Raw genomic sequence first — 25,049 nt, forward strand, 5'->3', positions numbered from 1 at the left:
TGATGCATTGCTAGCTTGGGCTTCTGAGCTTCCTCTCAGGTTCCCAGAACTTTCCAATGGTAGCTCTCAAATGACAAGTGGTGTAAACTTGAACATTGTTACGGGTTTTCACTATTTACTTTTGGTGAGGGAAATGCTCCCTACAAAATACATGTGGCGACCACTTCATGAGGTGTTCAAACATGCAGTACATTGAATGTGTGATGCCAGTGCAGTACAGTGCATGTAAAATAGCTTCTTTTGTGTGTTTAATCCATCACAAAGACAGGTAATAGTACAGTATGTGAAATACTATAGCTGCTCTATATACTGTAGGAATGGAGCATGATGGGAAGACTTTTTTTCAGAGCTATTTGATTATTCAGAGATTTTTTTGCAGACAAATTAGTTTTTAAGCAACTCTGTAGAGTTTTTTGTACCTTAAAATGATGTTTCCAAAATCATTTCAGTGGTTCATCAACTCATAACAGTGAGAACAGCGCTTCTGAATTCGCTTCCCGGCCCTCTATCGGCTATAATCACACTATGTAAGTTTACCAGATCGGGTAGCAAATCTGTAGTTCGATGGAATGAGACATAAGAAACTACAAATTTGACTTGCTTCGATGTTACATCAGACTTAAAAATGGTCATAAAATCATGCAACATACCTTTGCTGTGGACATCATTATTCACTGGATAAACAAATAGCATGTGTGCAACAAAGGAAACGTGCTTTAGTGTTGCCTTAAAGAGAACATTTTAAGAAACAACATTTTACATTCAAAACACACTTAAGCTGCATAACTCTCTACTTAACACCCGGGGAATTTAGATGATGTTACTGAGTAGTTTACCAAGACAGTTTAATAGCCAGCAGAGGAAGAGGTAGCAGTTGTACCTGTCCAGTATTTTTGGCGTGAAATATTCCCTGTGTCTCAGTGGTATTTGCTGCTGTGTGCTATTGCAGGGTTGTTATCACTGTTACTGCAATGCGAGATATCTCCATGGACTACTTCAAATGAGTGTTATATTGTCTAGCTCTGAATCGCTGTGGGCACGAGGGCATGGTGACCAGCTCCCTTCACCATGTGAAGTCAGAGGCTGCCAATATCCTCTTCGTAAGCTCTGGGTTCCCCCGCTTTGGTGAACGCCATTTGGGCACCTACTGTAACAGTGAGGCTCACCTCTCATCCCTTAAGCAGGCTCCATCAAATTCTGTCTTTAATGAGCTGAAATCAAAGAGGTAAAAATGAAAAGGACCTTATTGAGGACGCAGGAGGGGATTGTGGGGCCCTGCGGAGCAGGGGATGCTGGGAGTGGAGGCCTGTGGTGTGGTTTGGGGGGGTAGGCGGCAGGAGTGGCACGGCTGCTAGTGTGAAAAGCGCTCTAAAGAGGAAGCGGCGCTGCCAGCTCTCTGTGCGCCATATGCCGTGGATCGCAGCGGCGCCCGCTGACCAGGGAGAGGACAGCTGTTACCCTGTGCCACTTATGCCAGCTCCTCTCCCCGGGCATCCGAGTAGCACGTCAAACAGGACCTTGGTTGGGTCCTCCAGAAATGACCCTGTGTGACTTTCTAGCCTGGAAAATGTTGACGGGGAAATGCTGATGCCCGCCATAGACATGTTGGAGAGGACTCATGCACACAGTGAATTCCCTGCTCGTTTGCTTGTCCTTTTGCTTAGAAAAGCAAATTAAAAATGTGTCATGATTTGATGCATCAGTGACCAAATACTTCATAGTGCCAGAAATGAAGATCACAATAGATGCTTGATTTCTATTAGGTGAAGCTGGAGATGGTGGTTGGTATTTGGAGCAGTTATCAGCCATGCCGTGCCATGGATGAATAACTGGAGACCATAATGATTAATATGAATTGAATTGAATTTAAGTTTAAAGTTAAGTTATCTACTTTGACCTTCTGATACTGATGCATTAAGCCTACTTATATTTCTACTTTATGAGGTCTAACAAGGTCTATGAGCAGTGGTGGGTATAACATGGAGATGGACATTGAATAAACGTTTTGAGTACATATCTTTGTATCAGTATGAGCCAAATAACAGCCAACAGCAAAGGCACTGAGAAAGCAGCTAGCCTCCAGTCTTTTGTATTTGTTGGTGATGTATTGTGGATATTGTGCTTTAAAAGTTGATCATTGGGTTTAGTCTCCAGACACACACACACACACACACACACACACACACACAGGTATTATGAATATCGTCAGAGGCTAGCGTGATTTGTTTCTCTTTTGTGTGACTGTGAACAAACCAGGGCAAAAAATTTTCATCTCAAATCTACTGATGTAACATAATGTCATTTCAATCAGAAAACATCTGGCCTACTCATAGTTTACAGCATGGACAATATACTGTACAGCCCCTGAACACTTCCATGGCAAACAGATGTTTTGCCTGTATACTGTTTTCATGTGACTGCTCATACATGTTTGAGAGAGGAAAGTAGACAGAGCAAAGTGTTCCAGAGTGAAGGCCTGGTGTGTGTGTGTGTGTGTGTGTGTGTGTGTGCGTGAGAGAGCTGGAATGGAGAGTGTGAAATAAATCTAGCTGTGGAGAGCACCAGTCATCTCCTTGTCACTTTGCCTAACAGCACCTCAGCTAGCATTGCTATGGCAACCACCATTTTCCTGTACCCACTGAAATGGCTCGGAGAAAAGCACTTTAAATCTCCTGAAACACTCACATGTACATTATTTCACTTCAGTGAAGAGACCAACAGAAAGTACAGGCATGTGGATAGCTGAAATATGAGGTACCAGATCAGCAGGTTTATCCGTGTTATAAAGGCAGACTATGCAAGGTAGCCCCAACCACCAAATCATATTTAATCTCACCATGTAGCTTAATCCCATCCTTCCCAAGTATTTCACTTGCTCCCACACATGCATTGGTAATAGACATGGATACAGTAAGTGCTCCTGAAATCCATGCTATCTGTGCAGATCCCTGCATAACTTTAAAACCAATGGGATGGGAAAGCAATTTTGTTCCACTGCAACTGAACTCTCATTACTGACGTGATGCCTGCTGATGTCTCCCCAGCCCCCTGACAAGGAAGGTGGTCTCCCCAAGCAAGTTGGCAATAAGACTGAATGCGGCTTGTTGGGTTTGGTCCGGGATCTCAAACGAGACTACCAGACTATTCGCAACCAGATCCCTGAGGAGAAGCTCTACAAGGTCTACACCTTCAATTCTGTCCGAAAGTCCATGAGCACTGTGATCAAGCTCCCAGATGGCAGCTTCCGCATGTACAGCAAGGGGGCATCTGAGATTGTGCTCAAGAAGTAAGTGGCCTCCGATAATAACATTTTAGGCTGCATGCCAGTAAGGAAATTGTTTTACCAGATATTTATGTTAATCTACCCCACAACTTGGCAGGGCTCTTGTAAATGAAAAGCATGCTTTCTGAATGTTGATGTCATTTGATCCCCTATCATTTATCCATTTCAGTGATTTACTTTCATGCTTTCTTGGGAATGTTTAGTTTATGGCAAAGAGAGGAAGCCTACTCCTGATTGGGAGTGTTCCGTTGCGTTGCAGGTGCTCTCGTATCTTGAGTGATGTTGGAGAGCCGCGCGTGTTCAGGCCTCGGGACCGGGATGAGATGGTGAAGAAGGTGATCGAGCCCATGGCCTGCGACGGCCTGAGGACCATCTGCGTGGCGTACCGGGACTTCCCGGCTGATCCCGAACCAAACTGGGAGGACGAGAACAACATCCTGAGCGAGCTGACAGCAATCTGCGTGGTTGGCATTGAGGATCCTGTTCGGCCTGAGGTAAAGCACGGTTAGTCATGCCTCTCCTGAGAATCAGTTGGCATGCTGCTGCGCACAGCTGACCTGATACAGAACACCTGGCCTGCATGCAGCAGTTGTGGTGCAATACATGCACAGGCCGCTCTTTGGAAAGGGAATGGGGAGAGACCTACTGAGCACAATGGTCATGTGGTTGATTCCATTGATCACTAATTCCTAGTAATAGTTCGAAATGCAGTCCAACACTAAACTGGGGCAAGAACAAATCACATGTTGGGTCAGCCTTTTTTCATCTCATCAGAAGGAGCCTCAGCTTGATATACTTTCCTGAGACTGTCATTCAACATATTCCTTTGACATTTTTAAGTTTTCACATTCTTCATAGTATTTTACATTTCAAATGTGACATAGATGTTAAGTCCTTAAACGCTGTTTCCTCAGATCCCAGCACCTCAGGGATCACATAGGACTGAGCAAAACAGCCGTGCTTCTGCATTATTCAACCGGCTTCTTTTATCTCTCCATCTACTGTGCACTTGTTACCTCTCGCTCTCCCTTACTGTCTTGTGCCCTCACTCCTCCTCCGCCTCCTCCTCCTCCTCCTCCTCCACCCACTCCTCCTCCTCCTCCTCCTCCTCCTCCTCCCCGCTCTGTCTGCCCTGTTGCTCTGCATGTGCCCTGTTTTACTGACTACACTCTGCAGTGGTAGAGGACCTTCTCAACATGAACAAATCCATGTGGGAAAAGTCAAGTTATGGGAAGGAGTGTAGTCTAGAGACCATCAAGAGGGAATCATTTGCTTTCTACTTGGCCAGTCAGCAAGTTGGGTTGTGGTGACAAAAATGATGACAAAGGAGATCTCAAATCTCTGTTATCTCAAATCCAAGGTTTGCTAAGGTGGCATTCCATTTTTTTTACATTTGAAGTGAAATCATGGAAAATGTTGCACAAGCATTTTCAAGGGACCTTCACGTTATCCCAACTGGATTTGTTTGATTTTTTTTTCACCAACCTTTAACGCAACTGAATGTAATGCTTAGAATAGCAGTCAATATCATTTTGATACCACCTTGAAAGAAAGAGGAGGATGGAGTGTCTGATGTTGCCAGTGTGCACCAGGAACAGCTGTTATTGCACTAATGGGATGGAATATGGTGGTTGTGGGCAGGAGCGTGACCCTCCTCATTGGCTTTAGGCTAGTTGTGCTAAATGGGCACCCAGTATGTTGAAATGTTGGGGATTCCTCCATCATGGTACTTTAGATGTTGCTCCGTTTCCCCAGTATCCCCATTGATCCATCGGATGTCTTTGAGAGCAGTTGTGATTGATGCTCATGGGTTTCACAGCTAATCCAGTTGAAATGAGGAAGCCAAGACAACCATGAAACACAGTGACCTTCATGGGGCGGTGATGTCACTGGCCAATGTGACTATACGTCCATTTGGACTGTCATCTGGAAATCAACAGAAACTCATTGCCCAGATTTCTCAGAATATACCTCTACCTACTGTAAATGACAGCTGAAATGGCACATGTGTGTGAGGTCCCTGGGTATGGGAATGTCATTAATGGGTAATTATCTAGCCGTCTCTGCTGCTTTAGCTTTGGTGCCAGGCTGCCAGCGCCGTATTCACTCCCATGATGTGGATGGCTGCTTTGTGGTAATGCGATGGCAATGCGACTGCTGAACTGAAGCTGCACTCTGAAGCAGCCAGTGTGCTGAGTGTGTGGCTCTCCTCCAGGCCCCTGTATCTAGATCAGATACTAAAGGCGGGAACATGAGTATGTGTAAACAAATACATGGGAGTTTGAGGTCTACAGTTACAAAGTCACCTTCCTCTGCCATTGTCCATTATTGATGAGGCTTTTCCTTGGCATGGCCCATGTCCAGTGAGTTAAGTGGGTTAGACAGTCATTATGCTGAACAAATCCCTGGGAATGCCCCTGACATGTTTCCAGAGAGATAGCATCAGTGTCTAACTGATGCGTCTGGTCTTTTGTCCATTTCCACGTGTGTTTATAGAGATGTGCTGTACGGTATGTAGTCAAGCATTAGCATACTGCTGTTTCAAATGCATGCTGCAGTGCCTGCATGGAAAAGTCCATTTTTATCATAATGAATTATTGACCTGGTCAGAACATAAATGATCCATGAAGATCTGTGAGCTACAGCGCCAACAAGAGGCCAACCGAATCAATCTGATGGACCCATGCGTGCGTTGCTTAGTTTTCGAGCAAAACAAGCACTTGCATGGCCCTGTCATTCTTCACCTCTGAACTAATTGCTGCTGCTACCGACGGCATGTTTTGAACCTCACAGGTGCCCGACGCCATCCTGAGGTGCCAGCGTGCAGGCATCACGGTGCGCATGGTCACAGGAGACAACATCAACACTGCCCGCGCCATCGCCATCAAGTGCGGAATCATCCACCCTGGAGAGGACTTCCTCTGCATCGATGGAAAGGAATTCAACAGGAGGATCCGTAACGAGAAGGGAGAGGTAACCCAGTGCATCTCCCAGAGGAGTTCTTTATCTCATTAATCTGGTGTGTGTGTGTGTGTGTGTGTGTGTGTGTGTGTGTGTGTGTGTGTGTGTGTGTGTGTGTGTGTGTGTGTGTGTGTGTGTGTGTGTGTGTGAGAGAGAGAGAGAGAGATTGTGTGTGTGTGTGTGTGTGTACATAGAAATACAGCAGTTGTCCAAGAATCTGAGGGTATCCAGCTCAAGTTGGGCTCCTACTGATTTCTTGCCAGTGTCCTTGAACGAGACACTACTGTAGTTCTGCGTAAACAAATCTTTTCCCCAGCTGCATGATGCGTGTTATCTCTAAGATGGTGAACATAAGCCCTTCCTCAGTGCGCTCTGCCTTTCAGCACGTTGTGTGTGTTTGTGCGTGTGTGTGCTCTGCAGGTGGAACAGGAGCGCATTGATAAGGTGTGGCCCAAACTGCGAGTGCTGGCCAGGTCCTCCCCCACGGACAAACACACACTGGTCAAAGGTGTGTGTGCCAGCCCTTCTGTTTCTAATAGCAGAGCTCCTTGGGTTTATGTAATGCAGCAGGAAGGTGTGGGCTTGATGGACAATGGATGACTCAACCGCTCTATTTAAAACTGCTACCTTCAACACACACCGCAACAGTGCAGGAGAAGCCCTAACATGAGAGAAGCTTTCAGAGCAGACATGCAATCGGAATCTGTACAGTACAAGGACTGCATTTGGTGCTATATTATGTTGATGCAGTGAACTTTGTGGCAGTATGTACCTTTCTGGCACACAAGTCAAATAGTGATAGTTCTGCTATGTAGTGACAGCTAGCCATGCTTTTGTTACCTTTTCCTATAAACTGGGGTGTAAAAGTGTACTTTACTGTATAAAGCATTCCTCCTCTCTGGTTCTCTTTCAGGAATCATTGACAGCACATTGGTAGAGCAGAGACAGGTTGTCGCAGTAACAGGTGATGGGACCAATGATGGGCCGGCCCTTAAGAAGGCAGATGTGGGCTTTGCTATGGTGAGAAAAGCAACAGAGTCTTGGATCTCACATACACACACACACACACACACACACACACACACACGCACACACATGCACAGACCATGACCAACTCTCTGTTACCAAAATAACTGAAGAATTAGACTGCCCTCTGGTGTATGTCTGTAGTAAATAAAGATGGTGCTTTACTGAGGCATTCCTCTTTGTCTGTCTTGAATGTGTCTTTCCTTCCGAATGTGTTTCACTGTAGTAGCTATGGATTTCATAGATTTCACTGTTCACTGAATAATCTGCTGTATTAGCCTGTGCTTACATGATTTTACCACCAGTCACCAGTTATAAGGCAAAGCTTTCAAAAATGTATTCTCTATAGTTTTAAAAGATGCATCTTAAAGACACACATATATCACATATCTGCTAATGGAAAACCTTAGCAGGAGGCATTACATACAGTATACATACTTTCTCTCAAAGGGGTATTTCACTTCATCTGGTCTTTATTTGACCTAATTCTCCCTCATCCATGTTTGTTCAGTTCTGTCCTTTTGATGCTGTTTCTGAGCCTCAGTGGACTGGTGTGTCCAAAGCGCATGGAGCTGCGCTGATGTCCTCTCTCTCTCGCCGTAACAGGGCATCGCTGGGACAGACGTGGCCAAGGAGGCCTCGGACATCATCCTGACAGACGACAACTTCAGCAGCATTGTGAAGGCGGTGATGTGGGGGCGCAACGTCTACGACAGCATCTCCAAGTTCCTGCAGTTCCAGCTGACGGTCAACGTGGTGGCCGTGATCGTGGCGTTCACCGGGGCGTGCATCACACAGGTGTGCACCACCCCCCACCTTCTCTCTTCTCTTCATCCTCCTCTCGCAGCATTCCTTCAGTCCTTCTGTCATCCTTAGCCAGCTGTCACCATTGTCTGTCTTTCGTTCTATTTGCTGTTGCTCTCTTTCCCTCCTTGTGTCCTTGTCTTTGTTATTTCACCATGCGGGCCTACAGCATTGGAGCTTTCTCCACTGTCTTTGGGAGGCGTCTAACTAGCTGTTGGCCTTATGGCTGGAGAAAGAGGATCTTTTTAAAATCAAGACGTTTTTTTTACACTGGAAGAACAGAGGCAGTAGTTGTATGGCGTCACTAGGCTATTTGGGCTGGTCCAGGAAATGAGCAGGCCATAAGGTCTGGGACCTGCCTTTCCCAAGCCCATTTCTTTTATGTATAAAAATACTTACACCACCAGGGAGAATGTGGCATCAGAAGCATTATGTTTTGGAAGTAAATGACAAACTATTACTCTACATTTATATTATTTCCCAGTGTTTCTGACCATCTGTGCTGTGATTGCTATAGTATTGGTGACAGACTTTCACAATCCCAAGTGTAATGTGATATTAATCGGTCCGTGCAGGTCCGTGCAGGTCCGTGAGATGGCAATCCTCCTTCCTGCTTGAGACACAGAATGGTGGAAGGCTGGTGGTTGTGCCTGCCGTGCTCCTCTAACTCTGCTTTGTCTGGCCCCATACCAGGACTCCCCTCTGAAGGCGGTGCAGATGCTGTGGGTGAACCTGATCATGGACACGTTTGCCTCCCTGGCCCTGGCCACGGAGCCGCCCACCGAGTCTCTGCTCATGAGGAAGCCGTACGGCAGGGACAAGCCCCTCATCTCCAGCACCATGACCAAGAACATCCTGGGCCACGGCGTCTACCAGCTCACCATCATCTTCACGCTGCTCTTTGTGGGTAGGTACCACTGCTCACTCAATTGCACTATATCAGTTGGAAATGTAGATTTATATGAACATTTGACAAAGTGTTAAACTGCTGTCTTAATGTGACATTCCAGTAGTGTCTCACAGAGTTCATTTTAACCGTGGCTTAGAGCCCCACCACTGCCTTGCCAGTAATGTCTTATTGCTATGTGCCTTGTGCAGGGGAGCAGATCTTTGACATTGACAGTGGTCGCAATGCCCCACTGCACTCCCCTCCTTCTGAGCACTACACCATCATCTTCAACACCTTCGTCATGATGCAACTCTTCAATGAGATCAATGCCCGTAAGATTCATGGCGAGAGGAATGTGTTTGATGGCATCTTCAGAAACCCAATCTTCTGCTCGATCGTACTGGGAACCTTTGCCATCCAGGTAAGGGATTCATTGCTGATTAGATCTTCTTTCTAGATAAGTTTTGACTGCAGGGTCATACTCAACACCCCCATCATTCTTTATCCAAGTGCTACATTAGCAGCCAGGGTTCCATGAGTCAAGGCACTTAAGATCCCGTTGTTTTTACATACTGTATGTAAAAACAACGGGATCTCAAGTGCCTTGATTCACTGAGTGACTCAAATCATCAAGTCATGTTTCTCATGTATAGCAGCATGCTATTGGTATATCATTTGTAGATATTCTAGACAGATTTGTTGATACCCCTGAAATAAATAAATCGTTATAGTGTATAATTATAGATTATAGCGATGCTTCAAACTAACTGTTTCATCTTAATTAGTATTACAGATGTACTTGATCTTATATTCAGTCAATTCTTTCTCCTTCTAGCATAGATATTTGTTTCTTCCTGCCCACTTATTACAGTGCATGCAAATGCACTGTACTGTTCTTCCTAGGCTTCTTATAGTTACAGTGCATGCAAATGCACTGTACTGTTCTTCCTAGGCTTCTTATAGTTATTATTATTCCGCTTACCACTTTTTCTAACCGCAATTTCTCTTCAACCGTTTAACTTAGAAACTTCATTCAAACTTTGTAACGTAGGTATTCTAATGGATCGGGTTGCTATGACTTTTCAACTTTGTAACTTTTATACTTTTTGAACTATTAAATAAAAACTATTCAAAATTTCCCCATAGACTTAACATTGGCCTCTATGACATCACAATCGGGTCGTTGAGCAATTAGAATCTTATGCCAGGTGGCCAGCCCCACCTGCAGCAGCCCTCTCTCTCTCATACAATCTCTCTGTGAAGACTACATATCCTGTTAACTGTTTCCTCTTTCCACAACTGTTTCAAAATAAAAGTCCTCACTGCAATAATACACTATTAAATCATTTAACCACTGAAACTACTCAACTATTTAACTGTTCAACCATTCCAACTGTCAGTTATCATCAACTATGCCTCCAGTCAACTAAATGAAACCTCCATGTACCTAGCAACCAACATAGCAACCATTAAAACTAAGCGTTTTTGACAGTTTCCATAGCAACCAACATGATTATACTACAGTAACTTCTTTATTCCTGATAGTGGGCACCATGGATACCCTAGCAACTACTGTTTCAAAATAGAAGTCCTCACTAGCAAGTTAGCATCGTTAGCATGGTTAGCATAGTTAGCATTGTTAGCATTTTTAGCATAACTGCTAAAAATGATTAGCTAAGTTAGCTAATCAACCTGGTTAGCATTGTTAGCATAGTTAGCATTTTTAGCACAACTGCTAAAATGATTAGCTAAGTTAGCTAATCAACATGGTTAGCATTGTTAACATAGTTAGCAATGTTAGCATAGTTAACATTTTTAGCATTACTGCTAGAAATCATAAGCTAAGTTAACTTATCAACCTGGTGCATTGTTAGCATAGTCAACATTTTAGAATACCTGTTAGAAATCATTAGTTAAGTTAGAACAGGAATGTTTAAGCTTTAAAATGTCTACCTTAACACCATCAACTCTCTTTAAACTATGCAACCACCATGTTTACCCTAGCTACACCTTAGTAGCCATATCTACATTTTTTTGCATTTTCATGCACTGGTAATTCCTTGGAATTGCATTTCTAGTTATTATTATTCCGCTGACCACTTTTTCTAACCGCAATTTCTCTTCAACCGTTTAACTTAGAAACTTCATTCAAACTTTGTAACGTAGGTATTCTAATGGATCGGGTTGCTATGACTTTTCAACTTTGTAACTTTTATACTTTTTGAACTATTAAATAAAAACTATTAAAATTTCCCCATAGACTTAACATTGGCCTCTATGACATCACAATCGGGTCGTTGAGCAATTAGAATCTTATGCCAGGTGGCCAGCCCCACCTGCAGCAGCCCTCTCTCTCTCAGGCTTTAAGCATACAATCTCTCTGTGAAGACTACATATCCTGTTAACTGTTTCCTCTGTCCACAACTGTTTCAAAATAAAAGTCCTCACTGCAATAATACACTATTAAATCATTTAACCACTGAAACTACTCAACTATTTAACTGTTCAACCATTCCAACTGTCAGTTATCATCAACTATGCCTCCAGTCAACGAAATGAAACCTCCATGTACCTAGCAACCAACATAGTAACCATTAAAATTAAGCGTTTTTGACAGTTTCCATAGCAACCAACATGATTATACTACAGTAACTTCTTTATTCCTGATAGTGGGCACCATGGATACCCTAGCAACTACTGTTTCAAAATAAAAGTCCTCACTAGCAAGTTAGCATTGTTAGCATTGTTAGCATAGTTAGCATTTTTAGCATAACTGCTAAAAATGATTAGCTAAGTTAGCTAATCAACCTGGTTAGCATTGTTAGCATAGTTAGCATTTTTAGCATAGTTAGCATTTTTAGCACAACTGCTAAAATGATTAGCTAAGTTAGCTAATCAACGTGGTTAGCATTGTTAACATAGTTAGCAATATTAGCATGGTTAGCATTTTTAGCATTACTGCTAGAAATCATCAGCTAAGTTAACTTATCAACCTGGTTAGCATTGTTAGTATAGTTAACATTTTAGAATACCTGTTAGAAATTATTAGTTAAGTTAGAACATGAATGTTTAAGCTTTAAAATGTCTACCTTACACTATCAACTCTCTTTAAACTATGCAACCACCATGTTTACCCTAGCTACACCTTAGTAGCCATATCTACATTTTTTTGCATTTTCATGCACTGGTAATTCCTTGGAATTACATTTCTAGTTGTACTCTGCAATAGAGTTCTGTGCTGCGTTGTGTGCTGGGCCCCATGTTGATCCTGTGGGAGTGCTAGGCTCTTCCCCAGTTTGCTGTTGTGATGTGGTAAACGTATCTACGGGATCTATATTCCATTTGCTGTAGATTGTGATCGTGCAGTTTGGAGGAAAGCCATTCAGCTGCTCCCCACTGGACTTGGAGAAGTGGATGTGGTGTGTCTTTCTAGGGCTGGGAGAACTGGTCTGGGGTCAGGTAACACAAACATGCTTTTCACCTTTACAACCCATACAGCTCACACCTGAAGCTGCTCAAGAAATGAAATGAAAAAGTTGCATTATTTGGAATGATTATTTATCTATTAAGGGTGTAACGGTACACAAAAATCACAGTTACTGTAAATGAATACCTCATGGTTCGGTTCATTTTCAGTATGTAATAGTCTGTTGGTCCTGCAAGCCTAAAGTTCACTGACAATATTGTTGATGCTGATTGAAGGGGAATATTATTTTGAAAAGCTGTCAAATGTTTTTTGATGTTAACTGACATATGGTCCGCCACTTAATACTGTGTGTTTGTGTGGGAACTCAAATTTGAAACATGGTCCACACACAAAAAATAAATCTACTCTTGATTGCTGTTGAAGACTGCATAATGTTACATTCGGTGCACATCTGAATGGTTCTGTATGAATCTCACATCCCTATCATCTACCCTCGCTAGTGTGGCAGATATAATGATAAGTCCTGTGAAACATGACTAATGTTCTGAACGGTATAGTTTTGCGCTGGAGTACTGCAATCACATTGTTTTAGGTACTCTGCCTTTACAGTATGTCACATTTTTTCACTGAGCTTTTTCCACATGTCAAATCCACACCTCCCTCTCTAACTCCTCTCTCCCTATGACCAGGTCATCTCCACAATCCCCAACAGCAAGCTGAGGTTCCTGAGAGGAGCAGGGCGGCTGACCCACAAGGACGAGATGCCCGAGGAGGACAACAACGATGACCAAGAGGAGATCGACCACGCGGAGAGGGAGCTGCGGCGGGGACAGATCCTCTGGTTCCGTGGCCTCAACCGCATCCAGACACAGGTAAAGGAGGCGCGCTGAGCTCAGACTCTCTCCATTGGGTAGTGGTGGTGCTGCCGCACTAGAGTTGTGGGCCAATCCCTAATACTGGAAATGGCTGACACTGATTCAACTAATGGGTTTGTGCTTTAAGATGAATGCTTAAACGTTTAGAATGTACCATAGACTTTAATACATTTGCACTGCTTCTAAATAGTGCAAGGTAGTGAACGTCATGCCATTTATAGAAAGTCCTTATATCCTTGCATGGTTCTTAGCGCATGTGGCAATCTATATGTTACAACAGTATTGTATCATAGAGACAAATGTATGAGTTGAAGCCTTTCTACTCCACTCCCTGGGATAAACCAACAGTGACCACAAGACACACCAGATACCTACAGATGACCTCAACAGAGCCTCGTTGAGTCACAGAAGCTTTTCTACCATCTGACCTTCTGTGTCCTTCAGCCATTCATGTTCTATGGGCCATTCATTACTGTTCATGTGAAGTGATGTTTTGTCTTCAAGCCAGTGTGTTCTCCTCAACCAACATTTGATCATACTAGTGTAATTCCGTCTGCCATTGGCTCCCTATTCTCTCGCTCTCTCGGTGAGCCCCAACTATACATCTGTGTCTATCTGTCTCCTCATTCTTACAGATCGAAGTAGTGAACACATTCAAGAGCGGGACTTCCTTTCAGGGTGCTCTGAGGCGGCAGTCCTCCACCACCAGCCAGAATCAGGATGTAACCCATGTTTCTAGTCCTAGTCATGTGTCCCTGTCCAATGCCCTTTCTTCTCCTACCAGCACCACTGCAGTTCCTACTGGCCGTGAGTGAAGCTTCTCTCTGTGCTGGTCAGAGATGCCCCCAGCCCCACAGATACATGTGCATTATGGAGACAAGACTTCTCCATATATCATCACCACTATACTGGACCACTTTGTGGTCTAAAAGTTAAGCTACGTGTGGTGTTGTTAAAAATGGTAACCACTATGTTTTGTTGTAAAATAGTGTTAGATTTCAGTATTCAAAGGATATATAGCCAAATACCAAGCGAAAAAATATACAAACTCAATACAAAAAAGATTACAACAAAAAATAAAACATACGAATATCGTAGTAATAAAGAAAACATGTACTACTAGCATCATTAAGAAAATGATGAAACATTCACTAAAGGACTTAGTTGCATTTCACTAAAAATGAAATACAAAATAAAGACAAAGGATTATCTGGATAACAACAAATCTGCTGATCTTGCATTGTATTTGAGAAAGAAAAAAAGTGCTTTAAACACCCACTTTAGTGCTAGCAGCTACTTTCCTTGTGCGATTTTTCGTTCCCCAATTTCCTGTAATCAGTTTGACCTAAAACTGGTTTACCATCATTCCTGTCATGTCTGTTGTTGCTAATCAGAAATGCAGATCATTAGTTCATTTTAGCCCATGCCACCTTACAATGACATTTTTCCAGTTGGTTGTTAGATCTACACTTTCACAATTTCTTCTCTAGGCACAAACTAATACAGTAGCAGGAGTGTGGCAAAACTAGAGGAGACATAACAGTGGATTAGCATGTTATGAGAACACACACCACTAGTACAATATGTGTTGCAATGGGGGAATTTCAAGTACACAAACTTGAGTTGTGAGTACAAAGCCATGTAAAACTATATATATGAAAATGTGATTGCACAATTTTTAAACCTAATCAGTAGGAGTTTTGAGACATTATAATCATTAACGGTCAGATGAATTTGACTGCCAAACTTTGTTGCAGATAAACCTTTCTGTAATACTAGCACTGAATGACACTCAGACACATTATGGGGGCATCTTTGAGCTTTTCTTCATTGCTTTCTGCCTCTCTGCAGTTTTCCTCTTTCAATTCCCATGTTTGTTCTAAATTCATCTTCTGAGCCCAGCTCTCGAGCACTATTGTCTCAATGTCCCATGTGTTTGTCTTCCTCAGAGTGCTAGGAGCCCTGGAGTAGTGGGTACATCCTAAGGAGTGAATTTCAGGTTGTGAGTCCCTCCATTGTCTGAAAAGTACAATTGATGTCAATTAATTTTTTTATATATTTTCTTTGAAAACCAATTCAACTGGGCTGGGTAAACATTCAAGTATAAGCTGATGGGTTTAAGCTGGGTTAAGTTGGGTAGAGTTAGTTTCTCAGAGAAGGCTCAACACTTTGTGTCTGCTTTAGTGTGCGATGGAAGAGTGGACACCTAGTAAGGCTAACTTCATGGCCAGATGGGTTTTGTCTTCTATCCTGGTCTCTCTCTCTATACAGCGGGAAAGCCGTACGAAGAGAGTGGTCTCTCCCCCCCTCATAGTCCTGTCTTCCATGTCATCAGTAGCCTACATGGTGCACAGAGCCACGCATGTGGGGGCTCCACAGAGAGCTGCGCTCCGTCTCCTGGCTTCACATTGTGGCTCGTTTAATGGACTTGCGTGTGTCTCTGCACTGGAGTCCTTGTGTTGCACAGGCTCAGCCTGCCACCCATTGATGTGGTCCGTGTTGACATCACTTTCCCCATCTCATTCGGAGCAGTGTAATTTGCCTTTTGTTTGTTAACATCTCTTATAACATAAGTCCCATAGCATAGCATATCCTATTCCATTTTTTTGTTAGATATTTTTATTTTTTATCTTGGGAAAAACATCTTGGAATGTGGAAGTAATGATCTATTTGCACCAGTATTTACTGATGAGGGATTATAATTGTTCGGGGTAGACATTGCATTAATAAACCAGGATGCGCAAAATTCATATGCCTCTAATTAGTTCAGATATAGATAGGTTCATATGTGGAAGGAAATTACTTATTTCTAGTATTGCAAATTTCTCTTAATGACCTGATCTTGGTATCAACAGTTCCTGCACACTGGTGGTGTATGTCTATTGCACTACAGACAGTAGCAAACGTATTAAAGCATACTGTAGAATGTCAGTGTGACGCTGCCATGTAAGATGTGTGTTTGAGATGAGGGGGCTGAGGATATGAGATGGATCAATAGATATTTAGTCATGGGGCTGGTTTGTTTCCTAGAATTATGATTAAGTATGTGAATGTAAAAACAAATATACTGCTATTTCATTGGGTTTATATAGCTAAGATTTTACAGTAATGGACTTTTTAGTCCATTAGTAGTAGATAGATTTTAGTGGCATACTGATTTAAAAAGCACTTTTGGGCCTATACTTGAGTGTTTACACAGATATGCATGGAATTGTGGAAAGAACAGAATTTTCATCTGTTCTCATCTATTTTCGTGTGTGTCTGTGTGGGTGCGTGTGTGTTTTAACTCTTATTTTTCTTCAGCCGTCTACGTAACTGTGTTTGTTTCAGTGTATCAACACAGTCTTGTCTAAGCTGCATGTTCAGTGTCCCTTGGTTGAGTACTGGATCCTTTGGTCTGCTTTCTTGTCTTGTGGCACCATATCTCTACGAGCATCAGTCTTGTTTGTTTCATTTCCATGTTGAAGCCATTGTGTTTCCCTCCCTCGCCCCATGCCTGTTCATTCATACCGGGAGTCTTTGTGGAGTTTTCTTTTCCCCTCTCCCTTTAAACTCTTCCTGGATCTGACACGCTTCCTCTGACCAATTTACCACAAGACTTCAACTTGCATGTGTATATTTTCCTTTATTATTAACGTGGCTTGTCTCTAGGTATACATCATACTGGACTGTAGCGTATACTGTTCTTAACAGCATCGCCTGTGTTTTCTTGTGTGGCTTTTGAAAACCTTTTTTTCCGTTTTTTAACATGTTTTAGTTGTTATTCTCTTCTGTTTCTGTTGATTGACTGCAGTTCCCAGTGTTTCAGTGCACGTGAACAATTGAGCTCTGAATGCCTCCCCAAGTAACATGACCGCAGAACTGTGAAATGTGGTTACTCACAAGGCTTCCTCCCATCCTCTGTCCCACTATCTCCTCTAACTATGACAAGCCGTGGGTCCTCCATGTTGGATGCTGATATCACTTTCTGGTTACTAATACTCTATTTTTGTCTTTTTAATTTTGTTCTCTCCAACTATACAGATCCGTGTTGTGAATGCATTTCGTAGCTCTCTCTATGAAGGCTTGGAAAAACCAGAATCCAGAACCTCCATTCACAATTTCATGACCCATCCCGAGTTTAGAATAGAAGACTCCACACCCCACATCCCACTCATAGATGACACTGACATCGATGATGAGGCCAGGAAGAACCTGGCCAGTCAGCCCTCTTCACCCAACAAGAACAACAACGCCATTGACAGTGGCATCAACCTCACCACCGACACAAGTAAATCAGCTGCCTCCTCCACTCCAGGCAGCCCCCTCCATAGTTTGGAAACATCCCTTTAGCCCTCATCTCCTGGGGAAAAAAGATTTATTATGGGGAAAAAATAATAAACTATACAATCTCAAGCATAACAAAGCCAACACAACATGTGTAAGGCACCTGCGCTGCAGACTGAAGAAGTGTTCCGAACCATTTTTTAGTTGTTTTTCCCTCTCTTTCTTGGTGGCAATGTTAAGGAGACGCAGCTGTGGCTGAACTTGAACAGTATCAGATTCAAACTGACCACTCTTTTTTGCTGGCAACAGTGACAGTAATAATAATATTTTAAAAGCCAGTTGACTTCAACTATTATAATTCCTCCTGCATGAATGTACATTACCCAAGTTTTTATTTAAATTGTTGAACATTTTATTTGGACTCTATGATTTTGATTTGGTGGGAAGTGCCGTGGACTGCTATTTTAAGACAGATTATCCAATTCACTGGTCTGTGAGTTTCTTGTGTGGCATGTATCTAACTGTATAGATTTATTTCATTAAATAAAGTGTATCAAGGTTGCAGGGCTCAACTTGCACTGTAGATTTGCACCTGTTGGAAAAGAGGAACCCATGAATAATAGCATTTATTAAAATATAATATATAAAATTATATATACATATATGTATAAACATATACATATGTATACATATATGTATTATATATATCTATATATACAGAGTTTATCTTTGTTTGTTGGCATGTTGCCTTGTTTCTGCTTAAATGGCTCTAAACTACTTTAACTTATTTATGTCCTAAAGAGAATGTAATTTGTTTACAAAACCGTAGAAGCGTCCTGGTTTATTTGTAGGGTTCAAATCCATGCAGCAGATATAGTCAGAACAGCTCAAGATGTTGAATACTCCTGTAATATTGGACTAGGTGTTTTATTACAAACTGTGTGCTGGACTTGCCTGCTATTTTGTCAGATATTGTAGATAATTTTAGAGGATAACAAAAGAAACCAAAATATAGTGGGATATATAATTCATGTGGCATCTTAGTATTACATGATTGTTTGGATCAAGTCTGAGCGATTCCCTCTGTTTCCAACCACAGATCTTAAGATGAAGTTGGGTTTTTTCCATTATTAATCTATTTTTTTAATGCTTGAATGAACTTGAAGTCAATCTCAAAAATGAGTGGGCCATTCAGGTGTAATTAAATGAACTATCTACTCAACAACTACTGCTTGTTTAACGAAAAGTGTTTTCAATTATGTGTGACCCTTCAAAGGATGCGATGGATTTTTTTATGTTAGAAACAAATGGAAACTAAGTTATATTTGGCTTTTCTGTATGGAAATCAAAACATTGTGTTGAAATCTTGTGATATATTGTGCTGATTCTTTTTTTTACTTTTTCATTTATTTTTCTTTAAAAGAAAGAACCCAGCTCAAGAGCTGATGACATTTTAAACAACTGAAAAAATAACAAAATGGAATGTTGCTTTTGACTCATTTCTAAGAAATATATATATAAGAAATATATAGAAGTATATATATATATTTCTATATATATGAGACACATGAACCTTTTCTGCACTACCCTGATATGAATGAATTATGTGGTGTTAATGTAGATGTGCTTCTGTGTTTTAAACGAGCTTGTCTTCCTGCCGTCACAAATATATTCCAGCATTTCGCTAGTTGTAAAATATTTATTGTGGTATAGAAATGAAAGATCACATAGAAGATCAATTTTTGGAGGGACATATGAGGATGCATCAAGTTGTCCCTGACCCTGATATTGTATCCCAGTTGTTTGGTTATCACCAATTAGAGCCATTGGGGAAGCATGATGCTATATGTTCAATATGCAATTTGAAATCATCCAACTTTCTACCAGTAAGCTTTTTATACTCTCTTTTGACCTACTCTTTATTTGCCTGTTTCATCCTCTTTCTTTTGATTAGTCACTTGTTTCATTGTGCAAGGGTGAACAAGCTTTAACTGTTAGCTCAGGCAAGGACTTCAGCAAAGGAACATTTATGAGATCCCTCGTTTAGGACAGCAAGTGTTATTTCCATCCTGGTGATCCCCACAGAGAATGATTGGTTTTGATATATTGCCTGGATTTCTTTGAAAATATATCAGATGCATTTTCACATCCACCAAAAATCCAGCTTTAGCTACCAGATATTAGAACATTTATTATTTGTTCATGGAGCACAGTCTCACTTGAAACCACTTCTCCAGCCAGGTTTGCGTGGACAGGGACTGAAGCTTATTTCATTGATCTCATATAAGTCCTCTCCAGCTCATCAGTGCAACTGGTCAAGTCTCTCTGCACAATGCCCCACCACTGATGTTGGGCCAAATCACAGATGCAGTTGAAAACATGCATAACAAACATCTTAATGACAATGTTGAAGCATTCTAATACGAATAATAACAATGATATGAATAATATTTCTTGCAATACATCAAACTGCTTCTATGTACTGTACTTAGCAGCATGCATTTTGTGAAACAAAGAATATGTATATATATATATATATATATATATATATATATATATATATATATATATATGCCAACAAATGTTTGGCACTCTAGCAATTTATGGGTAAATGATAAGTGTTCATCCATCTTGTTTTTATGAATTTTTTATCTCTACAATAATTGTAAATAAAGAACTTAATGTCTTTGTTCATTTAATACTATGCAAAAGTCATGCTTTCTGATTGTTACCAAACCTAAACCCCTAGAGTGTGTTGCTGGAATGTTTGTGGTCTAAAAAAAAGTCAGTAAACAATGTGATGTACATGATTTTTTTAGCTTGACAACAAGAAAAAGCAATGAACTGTGACTCTTGCTGCCTACCTGTCCATAACACAACTCCAGACAGGAGCGCAAGTGAAAAAAAAAAAACAGCACTAAATAAATTCCCAGAGCAGCATGAACCTGAATGGTGTCCCATGAGCAGTCGTGCGTCTGTGTGATGTTTGCATTTCCTGGGCCCAGGCACTCTTTGTGTGTGCATTGTGTGTACAGTATGTGTGTGTCTATATGTTCAGTGCTATAGCTTCCTCGGTCTGAGCAGCCAGGAGATGGATTACTAAGAAGGCTTTGTAGGAATGAGCGTTACCATGAAGCACTGATGTTACTGAGGATTTTGTGACATGTTAACTACATGTGTTACACATCTAAATAGAGATGTGATGCCTTTTCCTTGTCTCTCACTGTGTACTAAAATATACTTCTCCTGCCATTTCCATATCTACGCTCTATCACAACTCTCTGTCCTCATCTTTGTATAGTCTAAGGCAAATGGAATGGTTCAATATGTCAGGTTAAGACTGGGGTAATCCAACCTCCAATGTTAACATGGTGTGGTTTTGAGACTTACTGTACACAAGGCAATAATAATCAGGCTGCTTTATCACCACGGCTGAGCTACCGGTAGAGCTACAGTATTTTCTTTCTGTGGCTGACTAGTGTTCTTCATGATACATGACTATGGTTACTTCTTGTATCTTCCAGCAGAGGGTGGTATTCAATTAGAAATGTTACATTTTCATGTTCATCTTAGATTCATACACAGACAGAAATGGCCATCTTAGATCCAACCATGAGTTGCAAACACAGGGAGGAGCAGAATGATGTGAGTGCATATGCTGATGATATCATTTTCTATTCAGCCAAGTTGTGTTATATGTGGCCATAAGAGAAAATGCTACATCATTTCTATTTGTGCATTACATCGGCAGCTTGATGTTGAGCACATTGATTTGTTTTAGTTAACCCACACCATTAGTATTTTCTCTGACCTTTCAAATGAAATCAGGTTTTTAGGACACAGAGCTCCTACATGCTTCTGTTTCTGTGGTCAAATAAAGCTCATAAATGCGTACAGTACATTTCTATTGGACTGAAGAGAGGATGGAGAGCAGGTGCATCTCTGTTGATGTCTAGCTCATTTATAATTGTGTGCAAAATAATAAATCAGAAATATTTAATATATGTTTAGTACATTTTGTCACATAAATGCTCCCATCTGAATGGGATTAATAGTTTTATATTAGTGTGCTATGGTTTATGGTTGAATGATATATATATAGAAATAGAACGATGTGTTATATACTGAAGATGAGCTTTGATTGGCCTTAAGTATCCCTTTTTCAAAAGTAGTCAAGTCTCTGTAGAATTAAGGGTCTCTCAGGTGCAGACACTGTTGGTCATACAGTACAATGATTAACACTGGTTTAGCAACAACACTATCATTTAACCTCACCATTTGTATGTGGTTACATCACACATGACTTGGACATGTTGATTGCTCATCTTGATATAATACTGCTTTATGAGATTAAGAGGGTATTCAGACATAGCATTAAGGCTGAAGACCTCTGTCCTTCGAAATATTTCAACCACACTTTATGTGCTGCCCAGTCAGATTTCAACTCTAAACTATTTAGATATAAGAACCCTCACGGTTTACACCTACATGCGTTTTATTCTGGCCCAAAAAAATGATGTGCTGTAACAATTACAAGTAATATGCTTCCTTCCTGTGCTTGACAAGGATAAGGACCATGCTGGCTTAATGAGAAAGCAAGCCCATTTCTCTTCTTTTGTTGCATGAACTCTTAAAGACTTCCTGTTGTCAAGCACAGCTGTGAGGAGAACTTTATTTCCATCATATATCAAAGCATGCCTGGGCCTGCCGTGGTTCCACAGCGCTGACTGACCCCTTATACCACAAGCGCCGTGTGCAGCTGAAACCATTTGTTCCCCGTGGCTGTGTGTGGGAAAGTTCAGCCTCCCAGCAAGAGCACCACTTCACGAATGTTGTTGCTTTAGTGGCCTTTCATCAATACCGGGGAGGAAAAAATAGTGGGGACAGATGGAAAATGTCGCTTCAAAAAATATCAACATGAAGAAAGTTCTGTTAAGTTGAATTTACTGTTGTGGATAGGTGACTTCCCAATGCTTAAATTCATTTTACAGTTGGACCAAACTTTAAATGCAGCTCTGTGGAGTTATAAGCCAAAAACTCTGTGGAGGGGACAGTAAAAATCAGAGAGAGGCAGGGAAGAAAGCGCGCTAAACATATTTTTTGCGGGTTGCAAATTGAAGTGGCAGAGACAGAGAGAGCGAGAGCGAGAGCGAGAGAGCAGATAAAGCCTCTCTACGTCAGGAATGCACAATTTGCATGCAGCGATGTGGCTGGCACGGCCAATGAATATTTAGTGGGCTCCCACAGCCCTGCAGAGATTAATGCCCAATGAATTCTAGTCCATGCGCAGGCTGATTTCCCTGAAGAATAGGCCTTTATTGGAGCCCAGTTGAATCCCACTGCTTTCCTTTGGCCAAATGGAGGTAGAGGTAATTGACAGTCCTTTAGAAAGTGCCAACACTGGTGCTTTTTTGGAAGGGATTGATTTTGAAATTACATTGCCCTGGGGTCTTTAAAGGCCAGGCTGGAAAATGCAGCCTTTAGTAATTGTTCTAATGAGATCAGCGTACCTATGGTTCCTGTTTGGGAAGCCCAGTTGTGGGAATGACATGGGAAACTAAGAGAGACCCCCCACCCCCCTCCTCCCACCGCCTCCTCCCACCCAACACCCTCCCCATCCCGACAGATAGAAATCCATTTTGTTACCGCTTTCCTTGTACAAACTGATTCTGTTTTACATTGTTTTCCTTCAATAAGAATGACTTTGCCAATGCCAGAAAGACAAATGACTAAATAAAAATAAAAATAGCATGGAATTATTTTATTAGAAAAAGAAGAGTCAAAGCGATCTCATTTCTCTTAACTTCACTCCTCAAGTTTTACTAATGACCTCATTAATGGAGTTATATCCTTAGTGTCAGCATCTTAACAAGGGCTATTTAGGAGCCAAGAAAAACAACAGATTGAATTCAAAAACATCAAATGACAGCGGTAGACATTATCCAAATGAATTATCTGTCACAGCAAATTAACCTGTGGACTAAAGAAAAAACTAATTCTAAACAGTATAAAACAAGCTTGGCGGCTTATTACCCAGCTATTGAGAAATTCTTCAAATAGAGTCATGAAAGACGCTATGTGATCCAATTCACATGGGAACTGAATGTGGTAGACAACACTGTAAACAAACCTGCAAACAAATAAATAAACATTAATAAATACTTTTGAGCTGTAATTGGAAAATGCTACCAGCAGGTGTCCTCCACATCAATAAGGGCTCATTTGTATCTCATTTAACACACTTTACACCTGTCATGCTCCCCTCGTCCCCCTGGACATGCTTTGCACATCACTTTCAGTTGTATTTGTATTCCAATCAGTATGGCATGAGTTCACCGGGAAATTAAACATTTAAATATGCATGGAGTGAGTTCACAAGGATTTTTTTTTTACTTGTTAGCTTTGTTCTTTTGCATGTTTTAAGTCACGTGTATCCTACACTACAACTACGTATTTCAACAGGTCCATTTTTGGATGTATTGAGTGCATACAGTGAGTCTTGTGTCTTGTGATGTATGCACTATACTGTATATACTATACTCTCTCTCATTTTATTTACCTGAAACTGTTCACTATTTTCTAAAGGTACTTATATATTTACACAGTGGTACATTTCCCCACATGTATTACTCATATGTACTGTATGCTCTACCATATTTCCAAAGGCAATATGGATCAGATCCGCATGAAGAAAGTGGGACTTGCATACCACCATCCATATGCTTTGTAGGAAATACTGTCCAAACCCTGAGGAAGATACTAACTGATAGGGAGGCCACCATAGTCCCATCGTCCCAAAAATCCACAGGAAATAGAACTGGGGTGCAGACGTACATTTCACAATGTTAAGAGCTATCCATAAATCTGAATATGTAAAGGTTACTAATAAAAATGGTTATATGAGATCAAAATCGATCATTTTGGCCAACCCTAAAAGGCATACAGTACATGGCATGTGACCCCTCAAGAGACAACGTCCAAATCATGAAATATGTCTGTAGTAATATTATTCTGTGGATTAAAGTATGTTTTGTCTGCAGACGCTGAGAGACCTTGAAGTAATAGTTTTGGGAGAGGGATTAGCTCCTGTATCGAGAGGAGAATTACCCTAGGCCCAACCTAGATCACCTATACATTTTATCCAGAAGAATGGGGGGTAACACTGCAGAGCTGGCATTGTCTTACTTCAAAGACAAGACAAGTATTAATGTACTGTAGACAGCTTGAATACATTTATTTGTATTATTTAGTATCTATTTTATTTTAGTAGATAAATAATGTAAGGTTATTATTGTGAACTCGCTTCTCTGAATGACATGACAACTGGACAGCCTGTGACAGAAGTGTTTCAGTCGGAGAAACACCAAGACATTCATGTGGAGGCCCCTCTGCTGTCCGTCCCATGTGCAGGACTCCCCAGCCATGGAGTGAGGCGTCTGTGGATACCACATGCCTGCAGCTCACCTGGCCCAGGAACACACCTGTGCACAATGAGCTCGGGGAGAGCCAGAAGGCTTG

The 25,049-nt window shown here is 41.4% G+C and overlaps 1 protein-coding gene across 7 annotated transcripts in view; it reads left to right on the plus strand.

Moving 5' to 3' along the window:
• The window catches only part of atp2b2 (ATPase plasma membrane Ca2+ transporting 2), a 51,163-nt gene extending 31,083 nt beyond the window's left edge, over window positions 1-20,080 (plus strand). For 4 of the 7 annotated variants that reach the window (XM_062544734.1, XM_062544736.1, XM_062544735.1 and 1 more), the window contains 11 exons: window positions 3,045-3,286; window positions 3,543-3,777; window positions 6,077-6,256; window positions 6,665-6,752; window positions 7,158-7,264; window positions 7,877-8,068; window positions 8,768-8,981; window positions 9,173-9,384; window positions 12,315-12,422; window positions 13,080-13,262; window positions 17,289-20,080. In XM_062544734.1, coding sequence (XP_062400718.1) covers window positions 3,045-3,286; window positions 3,543-3,777; window positions 6,077-6,256; window positions 6,665-6,752; window positions 7,158-7,264; window positions 7,877-8,068; window positions 8,768-8,981; window positions 9,173-9,384; window positions 12,315-12,422; window positions 13,080-13,262; window positions 17,289-17,597 — 2,070 coding nt within the window. In that variant the 3' untranslated portion in view covers window positions 17,598-20,080. Of the gene's footprint in view, window positions 1-3,044; window positions 3,287-3,542; window positions 3,778-6,076; window positions 6,257-6,664; window positions 6,753-7,157; window positions 7,265-7,876; window positions 8,069-8,767; window positions 8,982-9,172; window positions 9,385-12,314; window positions 12,423-13,079; window positions 13,263-13,900; window positions 14,073-15,214; window positions 15,265-17,288 lie in introns of all 7 variants that reach the window. The other 3 variants (XM_062544737.1, XM_062544738.1, XM_062544740.1) reach the window with 1 other exon arrangement.
• Window positions 20,081-25,049: the final 4,969 nt, after the last annotated feature.

This window comes from Sardina pilchardus, chromosome 9, assembly GCF_963854185.1.
Source record: "Sardina pilchardus chromosome 9, fSarPil1.1, whole genome shotgun sequence".
Lineage (NCBI taxonomy): Eukaryota > Metazoa > Chordata > Actinopteri > Clupeiformes > Clupeidae > Sardina > Sardina pilchardus.